This window comes from Platalea leucorodia (assembly GCF_965183815.1).
Source record: "Platalea leucorodia genome assembly, chromosome: 4".
NCBI lineage: Eukaryota > Metazoa > Chordata > Aves > Pelecaniformes > Threskiornithidae > Platalea > Platalea leucorodia.
In genome coordinates, this window is record NC_138826.1 from 14,560,364 (window position 1) to 14,577,420 (window position 17,057).

Sequence of the window (17,057 nt, forward strand, 5' to 3'; positions counted from 1 at the left end):
TTCCAGAGGGCTCCATAAACCACCTCCGTTCACAGGGTGATTATTTGAGGAGGGAGGGGGGTGTGGATTTAAATCGGAGCCGCTAATTTCTGCAAACAACCACATTATTTTTAATTCATACTCCAGACTCCCTCCACCCATGGCTTGATGTTAGGAGCTGTGAATTTTCCACGTCATAACAAAGTCCCTCTATAAAAGAGAGCCCTTTAAATATATTTTTAAAAATTGATTTCAGATACGTCAGGCTCTCAAGTAAGTCAGTCTTCAGAATGGAAAACTAACTCTTTCCTTCCCTCATGGTGACTTGTTAATTTATTTGTATTTCAGTAGCACATACCAGCTCTGAGAAGAGGTAGGTCTCTCTGGTGTTAGGGGCTGGAAAATGCATGAGAAGCTGCAAGCCCTGATGAATATAAGTGGAAAGAAATAATCCCTTTGTTCACCATGATGAGTTAAGCTTGGGAGCTCTCCGTTGAGATAAAAGCATTACATTGCTAGCAGTGTTTTACTGATGCGGGGAAGGGAGATGGAGATAACTGGGGTGAGACTTCAGGATCAAGCCGCTTGTGCTGGATACTGGCTGTGCCCCTGCCCTTTGGAGATCAGCAGCCAGAGCTTCGTGCAGGGAAGGTTACAGTCGCAGCTTCCATGAGCTCCAGCCCACCAGCACTGGGGGCTGTTTTTCCCCACGGGGATGGCAAGTTTAACAGCGATCCTCATACTTGTACATCTGATGCAAACTGTAATTTGTAGTCTAAAGACACATAAGGTGTTTTGGCCTTCTGTCTTATTTTCTTAGGAGGAGTAAAGCACCACAAGGGCTGCAAGGAAGAACACTGTATTTTATTCCCCCCCCCCCCCGCCCCCCCCCGCCCTGACTAAAGCAGAAAAGCTGGGTTTTAGAGACTTGGGCTTTGGATTCCCCATTCTGCAAGAGCTTTCATCTCCCATGGATTTTGAGAGGATAAATTCATGTGTGGCCATCAGGTGCCCAGGTGCAGCAGTGACTGGGGTCATGATGAAAACTCAGACTGATCATTTTGTTCTCATGCAGAGTTTTAAATTCAGTCCTAGGTATTGGGTTCTGGTCCAATCACAGTAAAAGTTCACAGAAGATTCTCATCTTATGAGATTGTCATCATCTGGAACACCAGAATATGGAAGTTCTTGCTGTATGTCCATCCTACAGGCCTTCAGTATTAAAATAGAGTATTTCAGTTGGAAGAGACCTAGAACAATCATCTAGTCCAACTGCCTGACCACTTCAGGGCTGACCAAAAGTTAAAGCATGTTATTAAGGGCATTGTACAAATGCCTCTTAAACACTTGGGTTTGGGGCATCAACCACCTTTCTAGGAATGCTCTTCTAGTGTTTGACCACCCTCTTGGTAAAGAATATAGGCCAGTTTGTAGTTATTCATTGCCTACACAATCCTTGTGTGCTTACTGCTGTCAGCGGCACTGTAGTAGCTCCCAGAGACTTCCCAGTTCCAAAGACAAATGTAAGAGAGGTTTCCCTGGGAAGGGAATTTGGTTGTACCTGAAAATCCAGTGGCATCATGGAAAAAAGAACGGCCTTTGCGTGAAGTGCCCAAGCATGGAAAAGTGGTCCTTCTGCAACCTAGAAATCACTGATTTTGCATAAATCGGCTCTTCCTCTTGCTTTTCGGAGTAGTTTCATTTTTTCATCTGCTTGCAGGCACACAGGGCACCTGCACATCTCTGGGAGCTGGCGGACTCCTGCGAGTCAGCATTATGCTGAGAATCAACCCCATAACCCCGCAGCAGTACCTCTTCCTCCTCTTAGTTTTTCCTTCTTCCTCCATATTCCTGTCTGTTGTTAGAAATAGGCTCTTTCTGCATGGATCAAATCTGGAAGCAATACCTCAAGGGACACATTCAGACTCAGGATATAAAGTTTGGAGTTCTTTTTCTACCTTTGACATTTGAGAGATGCTTTTAAGTAGATGAGATACTATTACAGTGTCAGCCCATCTGTCACTGGAAGCACTGATGTTTGAATCATATTCTTCTGCTCGGTTTTAACAGAAAGGCAAGTGAAGCTGTCTGGCAGTTTGCCTTGTTGAATGCCTCAGTATGGCTAAGAAGGGAAATTTGTTTTCGTTTTCAAGCCTCTGTTGTATTTGCACTGTTTAATGATGTTCAGTCCCACATCCAGGCAAGGGGATTGCCTGCCCGGGCTGCTCTTGCTGCCTGTAATGGAGAACAGCCCCTTTGCTTGCCCCTTCACCTGCTGGTGCTTGCTTTCGAAATATGAGCATCTTCCTTCAGCTTCAAATCCTTCTCCACGTTGATACTAATCGGCAAGGTTCAAAGCAGGGGTGAGATTTCAAAGCCTCCTTAGCCATGTTAGATCTGCACTGTGACGTTCAGGCCGTGTTGAAAGCCCATGTGTTGAAGCATGTATAATCACATCTCTGCACCTGTTAGAGCAGGGAAAATTTCTTCTGAGTTTTGTTTCTGTTTTTCTTAAGCTGCGCTCAGGTTTTCCTCCGTTCCTGGTCAGCACGACGTTCTCCTGCATCTGACCTCATGGAGAGATGTGCACCAGCCCCAGATGAAGGGCTAGAAACAATCATCTGCACCTGGCTGAGCAAAATAGGTTATTTGTGCGTATGCGTGTGTGTCTGGTAGTGTAATTTATTTGTTCAGTTACTTGAGCCAAGGTTTCCCCCCAAAGGAAGCGCTAATTAAGCAAGATAACTTTGCATCTGGGTTGCTGGCAAAGAGCAGCTCACTGCGCTCGCATGCATGCTGGCCACAGGTGTGTAGTTGCTGCCCTCCCATGCCCTTTTCTATCCCCATTTGATAGTGAAGGGAGGTTAGCAGTAGCTGGGAATGGATGAGACTGGTGTCTTGCTTTCTGATGGAAAACAGGCCATTCTGTGATCCAAAATAGTGTATCTTGCCCTCAGGAGGGGACATATGTGGAATCTAATTTTTGAAGTTGCTTGTGTCCTGGTAGAAAGCAGCTGGTGTGTCATTTCTCCTCCCACCTCCTCCCCACTCCGCTTCTTTTTTGGGATTCTTTTTTTTTTTTTTTAAAACTGAAGTTTTAAGGCTAGGTTCTGCAGATGGCTGAAGAGGCAGTTCCCTAGAGAAGTGGTACCAGCCATAATGCCGAGGCACTAAAGGCTGATCAAATAAATAACCCTGTGGAGCACACCAGGATCACATGGGCTCACAAAACCAGCAGCCAGGTCTAGATACCGCAGTGCCATCAGACAGCTTGGCTGCTGGTGGTAAGGGAATTAAAGGTCCTGGCCATTGCCGGAATCTCATTGATGCAAGTTACTGTGTTCCTGGGTGCTTTCTGTGACAAAGCATCATCAAGTAATTTCTGGGGAGGTCTGTGAAATGTTAATTCCCTGCCCGAGCCAGGGGCTAGGGCAGAAGAGAGCTGTGTGGTACCTGCAGCTTGTTGGTTAGACTTGGACTTTCCAACACATCTGCGGGGATGTTTCCACAGTCTGGGCATCCTTCTGATGTCTCTTTATTGTGGCTTTGTGTGATGGGGAGGAGGACAGAACAGACAAGTGCACACCCACAGGGAGGATGAGAAATAGCCCTGGATGCCTGCACAGTGCCCAGCAGGGTCAATGCAAGATGACTGTCATGCTTGTTTGGCCGGCCTATCTGCCCCATCCAGCTTCTAAAGCTGGTCACAAGACATGGAGAGGCACAGCAATCTGCATCCTCACTGGTCTTGTCCTGGATGGACATCAGCCTGGCCACCAGAGCAGCTCGTAGGTCACCTTCTTCCCCACCTCAGAAAGCCCCTCAGAAATGTTTCGGAAGGAGCTGCTGGATGGGATGAATTATTGTGGCTGCCTATTCCCTGCAGCTTGCTCTTCCCAGGACCCTTTCCTTGCATCACCCAAGCACGCCTGCATCATATAATCAGTGTGTATCCTTCACATGGCCACAGTGGATTGCATGTGTGCCCAGACAGGCTGGAGAGAACTTGTGTTTTCATTTTACAACAGAGTATGTTCCCAGTTATGTACAAACGGTCCCTGATGATGTGCCTCTCCTCATGTCGTTGGAAGAGCATCTGCCAGAGGAGAGCAGGCATGGATGCTCACTGGCAAGGTGGACATGTAGCCGGCTCCCTATGAAGCAAGGGCTGCTGGCATGCAGCCCTCGTGGCTCTGCGGCCACCCTTGGCTTAAAAGCTCAGGAAGCTGCTGCCCTGACAGGGATGGGAGAGGCATCTTCTGCATGGGCGCAACAGCTCTGGCTTTAAAGGCCCCGCCATGCTCCCTGTGGCAGATAGCAGTGTGCCGAGTACCTCCTGCACCTGATCCTGCTGGCCACAGTCCCACCGGCAGGTCTCGGAAACACCACTGGGCAGAGATACAGGCTGGAAACTTCCTGATGGGAGGATGGAGCTGGAAGGAGTCCCTCCCGGATACAGACATCTGCCTCCATTTGCTGTTTGTCCCTCGCAACTTGTAGCAGTTTTATCATCTGCAAGCCCTGACACTATTTCTTGACAATGTGCCTGTGCCACTTAAAAGCTACTGAGATTAAAAAAGACCAAAAAGCCCCCACCGTTGTCAAAGACCTCCATCGATGCTTTTAATGCCCTGCCAAATATTACATGTGATTAGTTGGTATAACACACAGAATACCATCTGGTCCGCGTGCAACGTGTCTGGGGATGGATGATTATTATCTGAATGAAAATCCTAGAGTAACACACGAGTGCACAGAGCGTAATGTGGACGTCCCATAAACACTCGCTGTGCCCACCCTGCTCCGAGCCGTGCACACACAGCCGCCACGCCCGCTGTCCAAACCCATCTACTTTCCCAGGGTTTGCTTTCATTCTTAATTAAATTAACAAAGCTCCTCAGGCAGACTTGTACTTACAAAAATGAGGTTTTAGTCCCAGCCTCCCTTCTCAGGGTGCTGGGTTAAATTTGTCCTGTGGGATATGTTGTCCCTCCTTCCAGTGCAGTCTTGAGTCACGGTCTGGTCCATCTGCAAGGTCCTTTGGGATGGCTGTGCAGGTCCTCTGGGATCCTTCTTCTGGGCATGGGCCTTAAGGACTCAGACGTTACCCAAATCCCCACTTTTTTTCAAAGAGAGAACAGCGTCCATGCTGTGCGTCGGGGCAGCGATTGGAAGGAGCTGGTGTGGGTTTGAGTGTCCAGCTCAGGTGCCTGAGTTGTGTGGTTGTGCTAGCGATGGGAGGTCTCTTTGAAACAGCTTTTCTGATACCCATGGACTTTGTCTCCCCTGCCCAGAAGTAAATCTACAGAGAGAAACACGTCTGTGAGATGCCATTGCAATAGGCGCTGGTAAGAAGGACAGACTTGCAAGCCTAGGTTTGTTCTTGTATTCCAGCCCCTAAGTCCTTCCCTCCCTCCGTTGCAAGCCCAAGCAGGCAACCCCGGCTTGGAGACTGTCCTTCCTGCGCAGTGGACACCTTCGCTGTCCCTATGTGCCAGACGAGCATCCTCGGGAGATGCTGGCACCTGGGACCAGGCAGTGCCCGAGCCGAAGGGCCCACACTGGGGCTGGGAGCGTAAAGGCTGGCAGCTGGCTCTGAACTGTTGGAAACCGCCTGTCCTACTAGCTGCTTGCTTACCTCCCTCGAGGCCCGGAGCAAGGTATCTCTTACACGTGCAACTCTGTTTGCCCTCTCAGGCGGTGGGATTTTTAGTCTGTGCTCCTTTCTAAATCCCCCCAAAGATGGGAGACACGTGTTTGGAACCAGATACACAGGCAAAACATCTCAGGGTTTGGAGGTAGGGAGAGAGGGAGAAAAGAAGACAAAGGAGTCTCCTCCCAGCGTGGAGTTAAAACCTGTGGTTATGTTTTGCTTGGCGCAGTTTCTTCATTGTACTGAGCTGGGCGGTTGCTCTCCCCCGTCTCCCCAGAGCTACAAGCAGTGTCCTATGGAGATGAGTAGATACCATTTCAGATGGAGTTTCTGAATGTGCCATTGTGTTTGGAGCTATTGTTTCTGTTTTCAATATTGAAGTTACTCGTGGTTTCCAGGGGACAATATATCAAGCAGAGCTAACAGGCTGTAGAGAAGATGTAGATTATGAAAACAGAGGGATTAAGTTTCATACATTTGGAGCTAAAGTCTCATCTCTCTCATCGTAGTGTAAGCAGGGAAGTAGTCTTGCAGGCTCATGAAACTCTACCAATTTAACTAAGGGTGTGTTTTTAAGCAGGTTTAATTAAAACTGTGGTCATCACTGTGTGAGCAGCAGAAGTCTCTCTAAGGATGGATTCTGTGGGTGCAAGATCAGTGACCATCCAATGTATAAATCAGGTTTCAGAGCATTCCTGTGCCAGGCTTTGCACCAGTTAAAACAAAATGAGCTTGCGGAGATGGAGTGGGTAGGTGGGGTAGCCTCTGCCTAAAACATCCATGAAATCAGCAGTTACATCTGTATGAGAGAGGAGTAAGGAAGGGTAGAAGAGGGCATTACATGACAGATGTGATTCTCCAGCCCCTGACACCCCTATTGCTCTGAGGGACTGGCTAGACCCAGGAGCAGTCAGGCTGGCACAGAAGGGGGCCCTTAAATGAAGAACCAGACCACTCCCCCCCACCCCCCCACCCCCCACGTAAGATAATATCCTAAATCTGTGACATTGCAGAGCAGGTCAGGAGTTTTATTCTCTGAATAATCTGACAGCACTGGACAAAACAGACTGGGACAAAACCAAACCAGTCTGCAAATCATGCTGACCTTAATATTTGGTGTGTGATTTGTGCTAACAGCAAGTATGTAATTAATAGCAGCACTTTGCAAATGGCTCTGTGCTGCCTTTAGGATGCACCCTCCAGCACCTTGCTTGCAGCTGCAAGGCAGCTTTCACCGATGCTGCCAGGGGTTTCCCAAGGACTGGAGGGTTTGAAGCCCTGCAGCCTCCCACCGACCCATCCAGCCTTTGCACTGGCCAGAGCTGCTCCTGCCTGCACAAACAGTCTCTCCTGGGCAGGATTCAGGCACTCGCAGTTTTTGCATGGTGAGGCCTTTGGAGTGGCTCGGTAAGGGTGATGCACCAATAAACCCAAAAAGCTCAGTGGGGCTGTACTGTATTTCAGTGGTTGGCTTGAAAGGATTGAAATTTAAAGAAGGATAGAAGGTAAACATTTTTTTAAATTCCCAGGTAATGTAGGAAGCGGTGATTAATGGAAGTGACCTTGGTGCTTTGCTCCCTTTCAGTGAAGCTCTTAGAATTGCCATCATATTTAAAAATGGGACCTTTGCTCTGACAGTGCTGTCAGATGTAGTTCTGCTGCTGTCTGGAGGCTGGTGTTATGGGGGAGTTTTGTCCTGTTCCCCTTAATGTCCAAGGGCAATTGTCACTTTTGCTGTAGTGTCTGTCACCGGAGCATGTTGGTGTCTTGCCTCTTATGTGCAGTCTGAAGGGACACTTCAAGTCCTGTGATTTTAGTAAGGATAAAAACTTGCAGGAGGTGAGGAAGGATGCTCTACAGTTCAGGTCAGCTCTTCTACCCAGCCAGGATTTTTGCTGTGACCTGCAGTGAACCTTTTAGGACATGCCCAGGTTGAACAGCCTGAGCACCTGGGCTGGCTCTGGATGTGCTAGCTCCAGAAAAAAGGCAAAATGCTTGGACCCCCTCCCTACATTATGAGCCTTCCTCAGAAGCTTGTCTAATTGACCTGATGGGGCATGGCATCAGCGTGGCTCTGACGTCTCTGCACGACCCTGCTGTGCCACATAACTGCAGCATTCATCTCTCTGTGCCTCTCTAACAGGCATTATGGCATGGCCTTACTTCCCAGGGATGCTGTCGGGACAAATCCACTGTAGATACTGGAGTAACAAGGGATGTATAATCACCATGGAGAGATGGAAAAGTATGAAGTAGCCTTTATCCAAGCATCATGCAGTGTGGTTAAGTCGGATGAGGCCAGTCTAATTTAGTACTGGGGAAAGAAAAAGCTTCTGGCAGGAGACATCAATAGCTGCTCTGTGAAAGGACAGTGTGGGCTTTCTGAGAAGCCCTTTAGAGATGCACCAAGTGCCTCTGTCATCCCAAACCAGCACCTCTGAATGTTTTGCCAGTCTGTGTTAGCCACAAACGCTGGGCTCGTTTTGCAGAGCCTTTAGAGAAAGCTGCATTTCTGTATGAAAAATAGCAAATGTCTCGGCTGGGAAACAGCATTCCCTCTTTTGATGGATCATGTTGGGGAAAGACCCCCAGTCTCTGCTCCCCCCCTTCTCCTCCACTGGCTGTTTTAGTTGGATACTGAGAGGTTTGTAAGATTTCCAAGATTTCTGGTGGAAATTTTCAGACCTGAGAGAGGCATTTTCCCTTTGGGGATTACACCATGCTGTAAATGTCTGTTCTCTTTATTTTATATGAGTTTTCCTGCTTTTGTTTGACTTTCTCATGGATTGCACTATATTTAATTCAGAACATATCCTATAATGCTGTAATTGTCAGGCATGTCAGCCTGTTATCCGGACTGTTTTTGCTTTAATTTTTTTTTTCTTTCAAAATAAAAGGAAAGCCAGTTGCTGCTGCTTCTCAGGGATTGAATTAATGTACTTCTCTTGCATGCTGTGGCATCATGTAACACCAGGAGAGGGCCAGTGTCACTGACTGCCTGGTATAATTATTCCTGCTGCACTGTGGAACTGATTACTGCTGTAGGAAGAGATGGAGTTTCACCTCCTTCTGCTGCATAAGATGTCAGTTATACATGTGAGCAGCTAACAGATGGGTTGTGCCATGCTCAGTCTGTTTCATGCCCTCACCCAAAGATCTCCAAGTCTTTTGCAAACTTTTGCTAATTGATATTATGCTCAGGAGCAACTCTGTTTTGGCTAATTTTGAAGGGTTGGGAGTTAGGCAGACCTCTTGCTGTCTTGTGTCTGTGAGAGCAAACTGATTTGTTGTTCCTGTGAGAGGGTGAAGTAGAGGAGGAATAAAAAGAAGCTAAATGTGGCCCACATCCAGCGGAAATCCTCCAACAGCTGTATCCTGCAGAGGGATCTGCCCCAAGGGCAGTGGTTTTGTTCCCCATCATGCATGAGCTTCTGTCATTGATCTCAGCAGGTACGGTCCTGGGCTGGAGTAAATCAGGTCCTTCCACTTATGTCATGGATGCTCTGCTGATTAACCTTAGCAGAAAATCTGTCCAGAAATCAAGCCATTGAGGAAGTGATCTTCTCTGAACAGGCATATAAAAGGTGTATCTGTAGAGACGGGCTCTCATGTTCTTTACTCTCTTGCTTGTTCTCACCTGCTGGCATTTAAATGCTGATATGTCACCTAATAGCATGAGATCCATTTGCTGGAAATGGTGACTGAGCGTCTTCCTTAAGTGAAAGACCCCCTTGGATGCTCTGGTTAACCAGGATTTGGAATATGCTACAGATGGGCAAGCCCACAAAAGGGAGGAGAAGCATATCTGAAATCCATTGATCATACTTTGCCATTTGCTTCTGCCCTGCTGATTTTAGAAGAGTACAGTTCCTCTGAATTCAGTCTCTGACTCCTGCTCTGCAGCATAAGGCTCAGAGTGTTTGATGGCCCTTGATTAAATCTCATGCCACCCTCCTGAGATCTGTCTCACGTTTTGCAGAAGCAGAAGCAGAGACAGGGCCAGAGAGGTTTATCCATGGGAAAACTCTGGCAGATGGCAGAATTCAATCCGATTCCGGCCTTTCCCTTTCTTGCAGATCACACCATTTATAACTCAAAATATAGCTGGTGACGCTGTAACGATGCAGTTACGTCAACGAGCAGCACAGCTGCTTTTCAACTTCAAAATGAAAGGAAATTGCTGCTGCTCCTCAGGGTTTTAATTAATAACCCTTCTTCTAGTCTGATATCTTTCCTCCTCTTCTCATCTAAGCTTTCATTATCTACATCAGGGACTTTCAACCTTTTCTGATTTGCAGATGCCCTGAACCCCTCCTGCTGAGGGTGTGAGTTCCATCATCACCAGTTTCAGATCCCTGGTAGTACCTTTGCTTTTCTTCCAGTTTCTTTGGCAGCCCTCTCTTAAAAGCGTGCACACAACCACGTACAGATGCCTCCTCTCCTCTGCCCCATCTCTCAGTTGGCTGTAGCCCCTCTTCCCTCCTTGGGACTCTGAGCTCAGACAAGCCTTGTGAGAAGGGATCACCGAGAGCTGGGATCAGTGTGTGCCTGGTGCCTAACTGTGCTCATGTACTTTACCATTCAAGTCCAGCAGTGGCTAAATTAAAGTTACTGTCAGCTTGCCTCATTTTTAGGGAAAAATGCATTTTCTAATGAGCACTTGGAAAACAGGAAGCTAATATGTCTCTTGGCATTTGTGTAGGAAGAGTTGTATCCTTGGGACCACTTGAGTGACCGAGAGTAAGGTGGCAAACTCGCTGGGGTTTCTGGGGACGCCTTGCCAAAAATCTGCTGCTCTCAGTCTCTTGGTTATGGTTTGATTTTCACCTGCTATCTCTCTGGGACAAAAGTAAATTTGACGCTTGCAGAGGGGGAGCGAGGCCCCATCTCTCTCTGCAAAAGATCCGCTTCCCTTTGCAGCCATGGATGTTGTTTCGCTTGTCAAAGTAAGGCGTTTGGATGAAAGTCATCCTCAGGGTCTTTGTGTGTTAAAATAAATATCCATGATTGCATTGCTGACCTCCTGCGGGGCTTTGATTTTATCTGTGCCCGTGGAAAACCTACATCCACTTGAAAAGGAACCAGCAAGATATGCATGCTGATAAAAGATTATGTGGGTGTCCTAATTTGCTCATTTTAAGAGGTGTGGAGAACTTGACTGTTCTGACTGGGGAAGAGTTAAAACTGCTGCAAGGAAGGAAGGGGAGGAATTAACAACCCAGCAGGAAACTCCAGCTAGAGTCTGTAGTGTAAGGCTTAGGTGGAGGTCAGGTAACTGTCTCAGTGGATTAATTTCAAGGAGTTAGATGTGGTCACAAATGTCCAAAACCTCGAGACCAAATCAGGAACAAAGTTCCCACTGGCAAATGCCACAGGATCAAACCATGAAACAGTTTATAAGTTCAAGTCCCCTGCATTGGTTGGCTTACAGCAGAGTAAAAGCCTTTCTTGCAAAAGAGAAGTCACCTCATAGTCTCAGGTGCTGTAAGTCCGTATGTCTAAAAGAGAAAGAAATGTTGTTTTATGAAAACCTAACCAAGATAAATAAAATTTAGTAAGTAAATAATCATCAGGAAGATGCTTGGCTTCTCGTCCTCAGAGATGCTACTTGTAGCATCTCAAGGGGTGCTTGTTTTTCTTTGTTAGATCAGGTGGTACCATCGCAAGGCAGACTGGGGCTGAATCTTATTTTCACAGCAGAGTTGATGTGAAGTGACCATAGATGCCATCAACTGGCGATTGCTGAGCCCAAATGGTCCTTGTGTGCAGGAGCATCTCTTTCTTCATGGCATATTTGTGTTCTTAGGTGAAGGTGGCCTGAAGCAGAAGATATGAGAAGGAAGTAACAGCTTAGCTGTAAGTGAGGACACTGGCTACACCTCTTATTTGCCATTTACATGTGTGAGGCAGCTTCCAGAGCTCCCTACATTTATATCAAAAGCGTGAAGACTCTATGGTTTTTGCCTTTCAGTTTCTGGACCTTGAAGGATGAATTTGAATCATGTTTGCAAATTTATGCTTTGCACCATAAAAGCTAGAGTAGTTTTTGTTTGGTTGGTTTTTACAGTGAATGCTAATTCTCAAACAGTTGCTCACCTCCAGGAGCTGGGACTTCAACAAAAAGGCCAGTTATTATGAGAGTTGATACCACTGAAATCTTTCTATTCCATTCCTGTAAGTCAAGTGATTTCATGGTTACGTGCAAGTAGTAAGGAGTGGAGTGGGCCAGTGCTCTGAGCCTGCTCTCATTAAAATGAACAGCAACTCACATGAGTAATTCCCTTGATTTTTAAGGGGATTAATTGCATGGTCATTTGCTGACCACTGTAAGAAAGTCATAATCTGGACCACAAGTTTTATAGCAGATCTTCTAAATGAGTTTAGCACAGAAGTAAGAAGGAAGCTGCTCGGCGCAGAAGGTAGGACTCAATGCAGGACTTACGTAGGAAAGCTGTTGGCAAACCCAGAGCAGTTTGGAGAGACAAAGCCTGGGGAGGTGATTTTGGTGTTGAGTTATTTGTGGACGTGCATCTGCTGTGCCAGAAGCAGGAGTGGGATGTGTTTGTTCAGCCTGACTCCAGACATGCTGCCTGAATGGGTGGGAAGCTCACTTCCCAGTTTCCATATATCCTCCCTGTTTCCAAACGGATCCCCCACCCTGTGACATAGTGACATGGTAACGGATTTCTTTCTGCTCATCACACTGGTCATACAATTGGAGGCTCCCCCATGGTGGGATTCGCATACTAATGCTTGTAAGCAGATGAACTGAGTATGAGCTCCCCCAGGTTTGCCAAAATGCATTGCCCACTTGTGTTTTCTTGCCTGCCCAAAGCCAGCTACAGCCCTAACTCTGTCCTTTGGAACTCCGCATCCAGACTTCCCTTCTTTCCTTTCATGCTGGGGTGGTTTTACTCTAGGTGATGGGATGACTTTCTCATTCAGCAAATCTTATCCCTAAGTTAAGTGTCATATATCAAAGATGTGAGCAACAACTTGTGGAGACTGCCCGTGTCTGAGCAGGATAACCTGGGGCATTAAGTGAAGAATTTTTTTCATCAATCATATGTTTATTTGCAATAACAATAATAATTTCCTTTAATAGAAAAACATTTGTCACAGACTAAAGAGTTTTCAACTTTCAGATGCTCTGCAGACATCTAAATAAGTGAACTGAAAATCTGTTTATTGGTCTTTGGCTGTTAATCATGCACGTGGGGAAAGCGCTGTGACTACCAGGAGGAATTTCTGTGGTTCAGCCCTTAGCTCCCTCCATTCCTGGCTGCTCCACTTATCTCCATGGTTAGTGTCTCCTCTTATCAGAGCTGGGCTGAGTGGGTCTGTTAGGCATTGGCTCAGGATACCCCATCACCTCTGGGAGATTTGGGATGCTTCATTCAGGCCCATTGCTGTTTTTTTTTTTTTTCCCTGCATCCATCTCTTCCTCCTCTTCTGCTTCGCATCCTACTCCGTGGGTGGGAGGATACAGAATCCTGATTTTCTAGGATTTTAAATCTAACTTGCACTGGCTTTGAATGGCAGAACTGGGTGCAGGGAAGTGCTGAGGAAGGCTCCGTGCTTCTGCTGCTCTTTGTTTGGCTTTAACATCCTGAAGAGTTTCCCGTGCTGCAGAGATGAAGGGCAATCATTACCTTCCAGTCCGTCTTGCAGGTTCTCTGTGCTGTTAGTACTCATCCGTACAGACATTGTCACTCTGGGAGTGCTTTTTTAGGTGTTAATGAGAACAGCCGCGCATAGAGGCAGGGGCATAGTTGCTGGACTCCAGTTATGTCCTTGCTCACATCCTTTCTAGGTCTGTTAGGTTTCCTATGTCATGCCTGAGATTCAGCCAGTAGTTTCCTCCTGAACCTCCTGCACAGCTGCCCAACACCAGCCTGCCTCTCTTGCTGGGGCAGAACAAATGCCAGACCCAACTTGTTGGTCCAGGGGCCAATCCACAAACCAGCAGCAAGTGTCATCTGGGGTCAGGGGCTTGGAGAGGGACTGTCACACTCCTCCATGGGTGCCCAACCTTGTATTGTTTTTTAGAGGAGCAGCGACTTCACTCCTTGTCTTCAGTTTAGCACAAACCTGTGCATGTTGCCCATTGGGATATTGTCTCATATATCAAAGAAGATGAGAAATCTTCCATGCTTCCCGGGGGCTTTGCACTGGGACAGGCTGTGTCCCCGTGACTTGCATCGGTGGCCTCCTGAGCGCCTCTGCCTCCCCCAGCTCCCTGCCAACCAGACCCCTCCCAGCGGAGGCAAGAGCTGGGGTGGAAAGTGTAGCCTAGGAAAGTTGAGCCAAACTCTTCCAGCTGCAGTTTATTGTATCTATTTTGCTGATATCCACCCTTTAGATAAATAGCGCTAAGTTATACACGTTGTGACTCTCTTGATGTGGTTAAAAAGGCTTGTATTAGCCAAGCTAATCTAACTCCAAGAATAACCATGGGAATTTGACTGTATCTGTTCCAGCTTGAATCAGGCACTGTGTAGTAAAGTGAGAATTGCTTTCCTGGCTAAAAGTGTAGAAACAGTGAAACTTCAAGTCAATTGGTGGGGATTCCCTCCCCCTCTTTTTTTTTTTTTTTTTCTTTGAACAAATCTCCTGCCCGTGGCTCACCTCAGACACCCAGAGCTCTACCTACAAGAAAACAAAGTTTCCCGTTTTCAATAAAAATCGTGTCTCTGTAGGCAGAAAAGTGAGTTAGCTAACAATCCACAAAACGATGGTCTATTTATTTACCAGGCTGACTCCCTGATGGGGAAACATGTGGGATCTTTTAACTTTTTCTCCTGCACAGATGTTCGTTCTACTCCTGAGTTTCCTCTTGATCTTTGGTTTGCCGAACCATATGGTGAGAATGCTGGAGATGTTGTGTGTGGTGGGAAGAGGAGAAGGATTCTGTGTGCTTAAAACAAAAACAGTAAAAAAAAAATAGTTCTGCCTGTTTTTTTCCCCATGTTAGCAAAAAAATATTTTTTAAAGGAAATCTGTTGAGGTAGCAAAACTGCTGTTAGCTCACACACCCTCACTGTGGGACACATAGCATTGATGAGATTAAATGCTGATTGACAAGCGCGCCCCCCCCCCCCCCCCCCCCCGCAGCTTTTGCTGCCACTTTAGGCATTTGTATTGAGCTGTAGATCCAGTTCAGGTGAGGAGACAGGGGTCCTGCAAGGTCAAGTAACAGGACTTCTTGCTTTCCTTCCTCACCTTCCTCAGAGGCCACAGGGCCTGTGGACTGTGGGTTGAAAGACATCTCTCCTGGTCTGCTGGAAACGAGTCATGGGGCTAGCAGGAGCTTTGGTGTTCCCCCGGCCCAAGGGAGCTGCGGCTTCTGTGTAGGATCAACAGGGACATAGAGCATTGCATTGTACATCTGAAACGTGGGAGAAAATGAAATAGAATATGAAGATTAGGGTATTTATCTTGATAGCACCACAGGCTGAATGACAGCAAAAGGGTGCAGAGGGTGAATGGGAGGGGTGAGAGGCTCTGGCAGTTTTCAGGGCTGGGTATGGTCTCTCTTGGGCAGGTCCATGAAGGTGTCACTGGGGCAGGTGCCTCTTTCCTTTCTGGCTTAGGTTGTGCGTGGCCTTTCAGCTGGTGTTCAGCCTCAGTGGCACTGGTCCGTCCAGACTCATCACCCAAAGAGAGATTGTAGGTTCATTTAGGAACATCAGGTCAGCGTAATGCTTTCCTAGGCTTGCTTCCATAGTAAGTCACTGGTGGTCAGCAGTCTGCTCCACTGTGCAAGCTGGCCATAGCCATCAATACCCCTTTAAGCCCCTCAGGTCGAAGGCTGGTTGTGGCTCTGCAGTACAACAGGATCCTGAGCCTGGTGGGTCCTTAGGGGTGTGTTAGAAACAGGTGGTTGCGGTGGGCAGAGTTTAGAAGCTGATGGGGGAAGATCTTAGCTGATGTGAGTGAAACTCTGGCTCGGGTGGTCCGTAACCACGTGCTCAGGGGTGCTTGTCACAGGCTGAGGGCACATCCACCGTGAGCTGTGCCTTCTGGCCATTCGTGGTGGTGTCCTCTGGGATGCTCTGCTCTCCCAGGGGTCCCTCCCTGCTCCCCTTTCTCTGGTGCTGTGCTTCATGTAGGGACTGCAGTGGAAGATATTCTCCCAAACCCATCTCTCCTTGGGAAAGCAGGAGTGCTCTTACTGGACCAGGGCAGTGGGCAGTGCCTTGCCAGCAAGAAGGCAAAGTGGGTGTTTTATTAAATAACCTTTAATCCAGTTGCTTGTACAGCATTTTTAGCCGGGTGGGTGGTCTGTCACAGGGACAGGTAAAAACTGTGTCTCCACCAACATGGGCAGGCTGTGGATTAGAGACAAGGCATGTGCTTTGTAACGAAGGATGAGACCCTAATTTTAGAACAGCGGCAAGACTGGTCTCAGATTTCTGCCTGGGCCCTGTCCCAGCGTCTCTGCGCTGCCAGAAACTTGCCTTCCCTTTCTTGGAGTGAACTGTATTGTACCTTTTTATGTACAGACTCCCCTGCAATGAGGCAGAGGGATTCCTGCTGTTGCTTTGCAAATCCCTTTTAAACCACACACAGACCAAGAGATCCCCTGGTCCCTACGCAGCCAGTCCATATTTTCCCCCTAAGATGTTTGTTCTGTTTCCTTTGCAGATGCAGCTTCTGGACAAGTTCCCTATTGAAGGAGGCCAGAAAGACCCCAAGCAAAGAATCATCCCTTTTCTACCAGGTAATGCTATGGCAAAAGCCCTGAATAAGATAACTGAGAGCAGTTGGGGACTAGTCTTACAAATGCCTTTTCCCTGGGAGCTCGTACATGCTGCCCCGTGATACCAGACCTCCACCTCCTCCTAAAATAACTGGCATGGTGTTTAGGGCTCCCAGGAGATCTTGTATCAGCTGTTTAGGTTCAAGTTGGCTTGTGCCCTGCCGCACGAAGGGATTCGATAGCTTACTGGGGGGCTCTGCCTGTGGGGTGCAACCAGACAGCCTGAGCCTGGGCTGCCAGTTGGGAGGCCACTGGAGACCAGAGACACCGTCGTCTTCATTTCTGGATGCTGTGGCTCTGCAGACACTGTTACTGTACAATACAGAATGAATAATTAGAGTTGCCACTGGGATATAAAGGAAACTGAATGAAGGTTAAATGCAAACAGGGATTTCTGCAACATTGTCCAAAAAGATAAGTAAATACCTCTTTGGCCTGAGCCACTGGCCCTCTGACAGCTTTCAGAGAGGGGCTGGACATGATGGATATCCTCTCCTCAGGGTAACGGCACACATGTCCACACAGCTTCTTCCAGCAGCGACTGCAGGGATGGCACGGAGGAAATGAGCCAGACCACAGTGTGCTCTTGGAAATGCACGCTCGGACCAGCTCTCTATTGTCTGACTGCATGATTCTGGCTGTTGGTTTAAAATTTGGCTCGCT

At 47.5% G+C, this 17,057-nt stretch overlaps 1 protein-coding gene across 2 annotated transcripts in view; it reads left to right on the forward strand.

The window, feature by feature from the left end:
* The window catches only part of SH3PXD2A (SH3 and PX domains 2A), a gene marked incomplete at its 5' end in the record, with an annotated part of 263,482 nt that overhangs the window by 62,160 nt on the left and 184,265 nt on the right, over positions 1–17,057 (forward strand). For both annotated transcript variants that reach the window (XM_082308802.1, XM_082308803.1), the window contains one exon: positions 16,280–16,355. In XM_082308802.1, the coding sequence (XP_082164928.1) occupies positions 16,280–16,355 (76 nt within the window). The remainder of the gene's footprint in view (positions 1–16,279; positions 16,356–17,057) is intronic.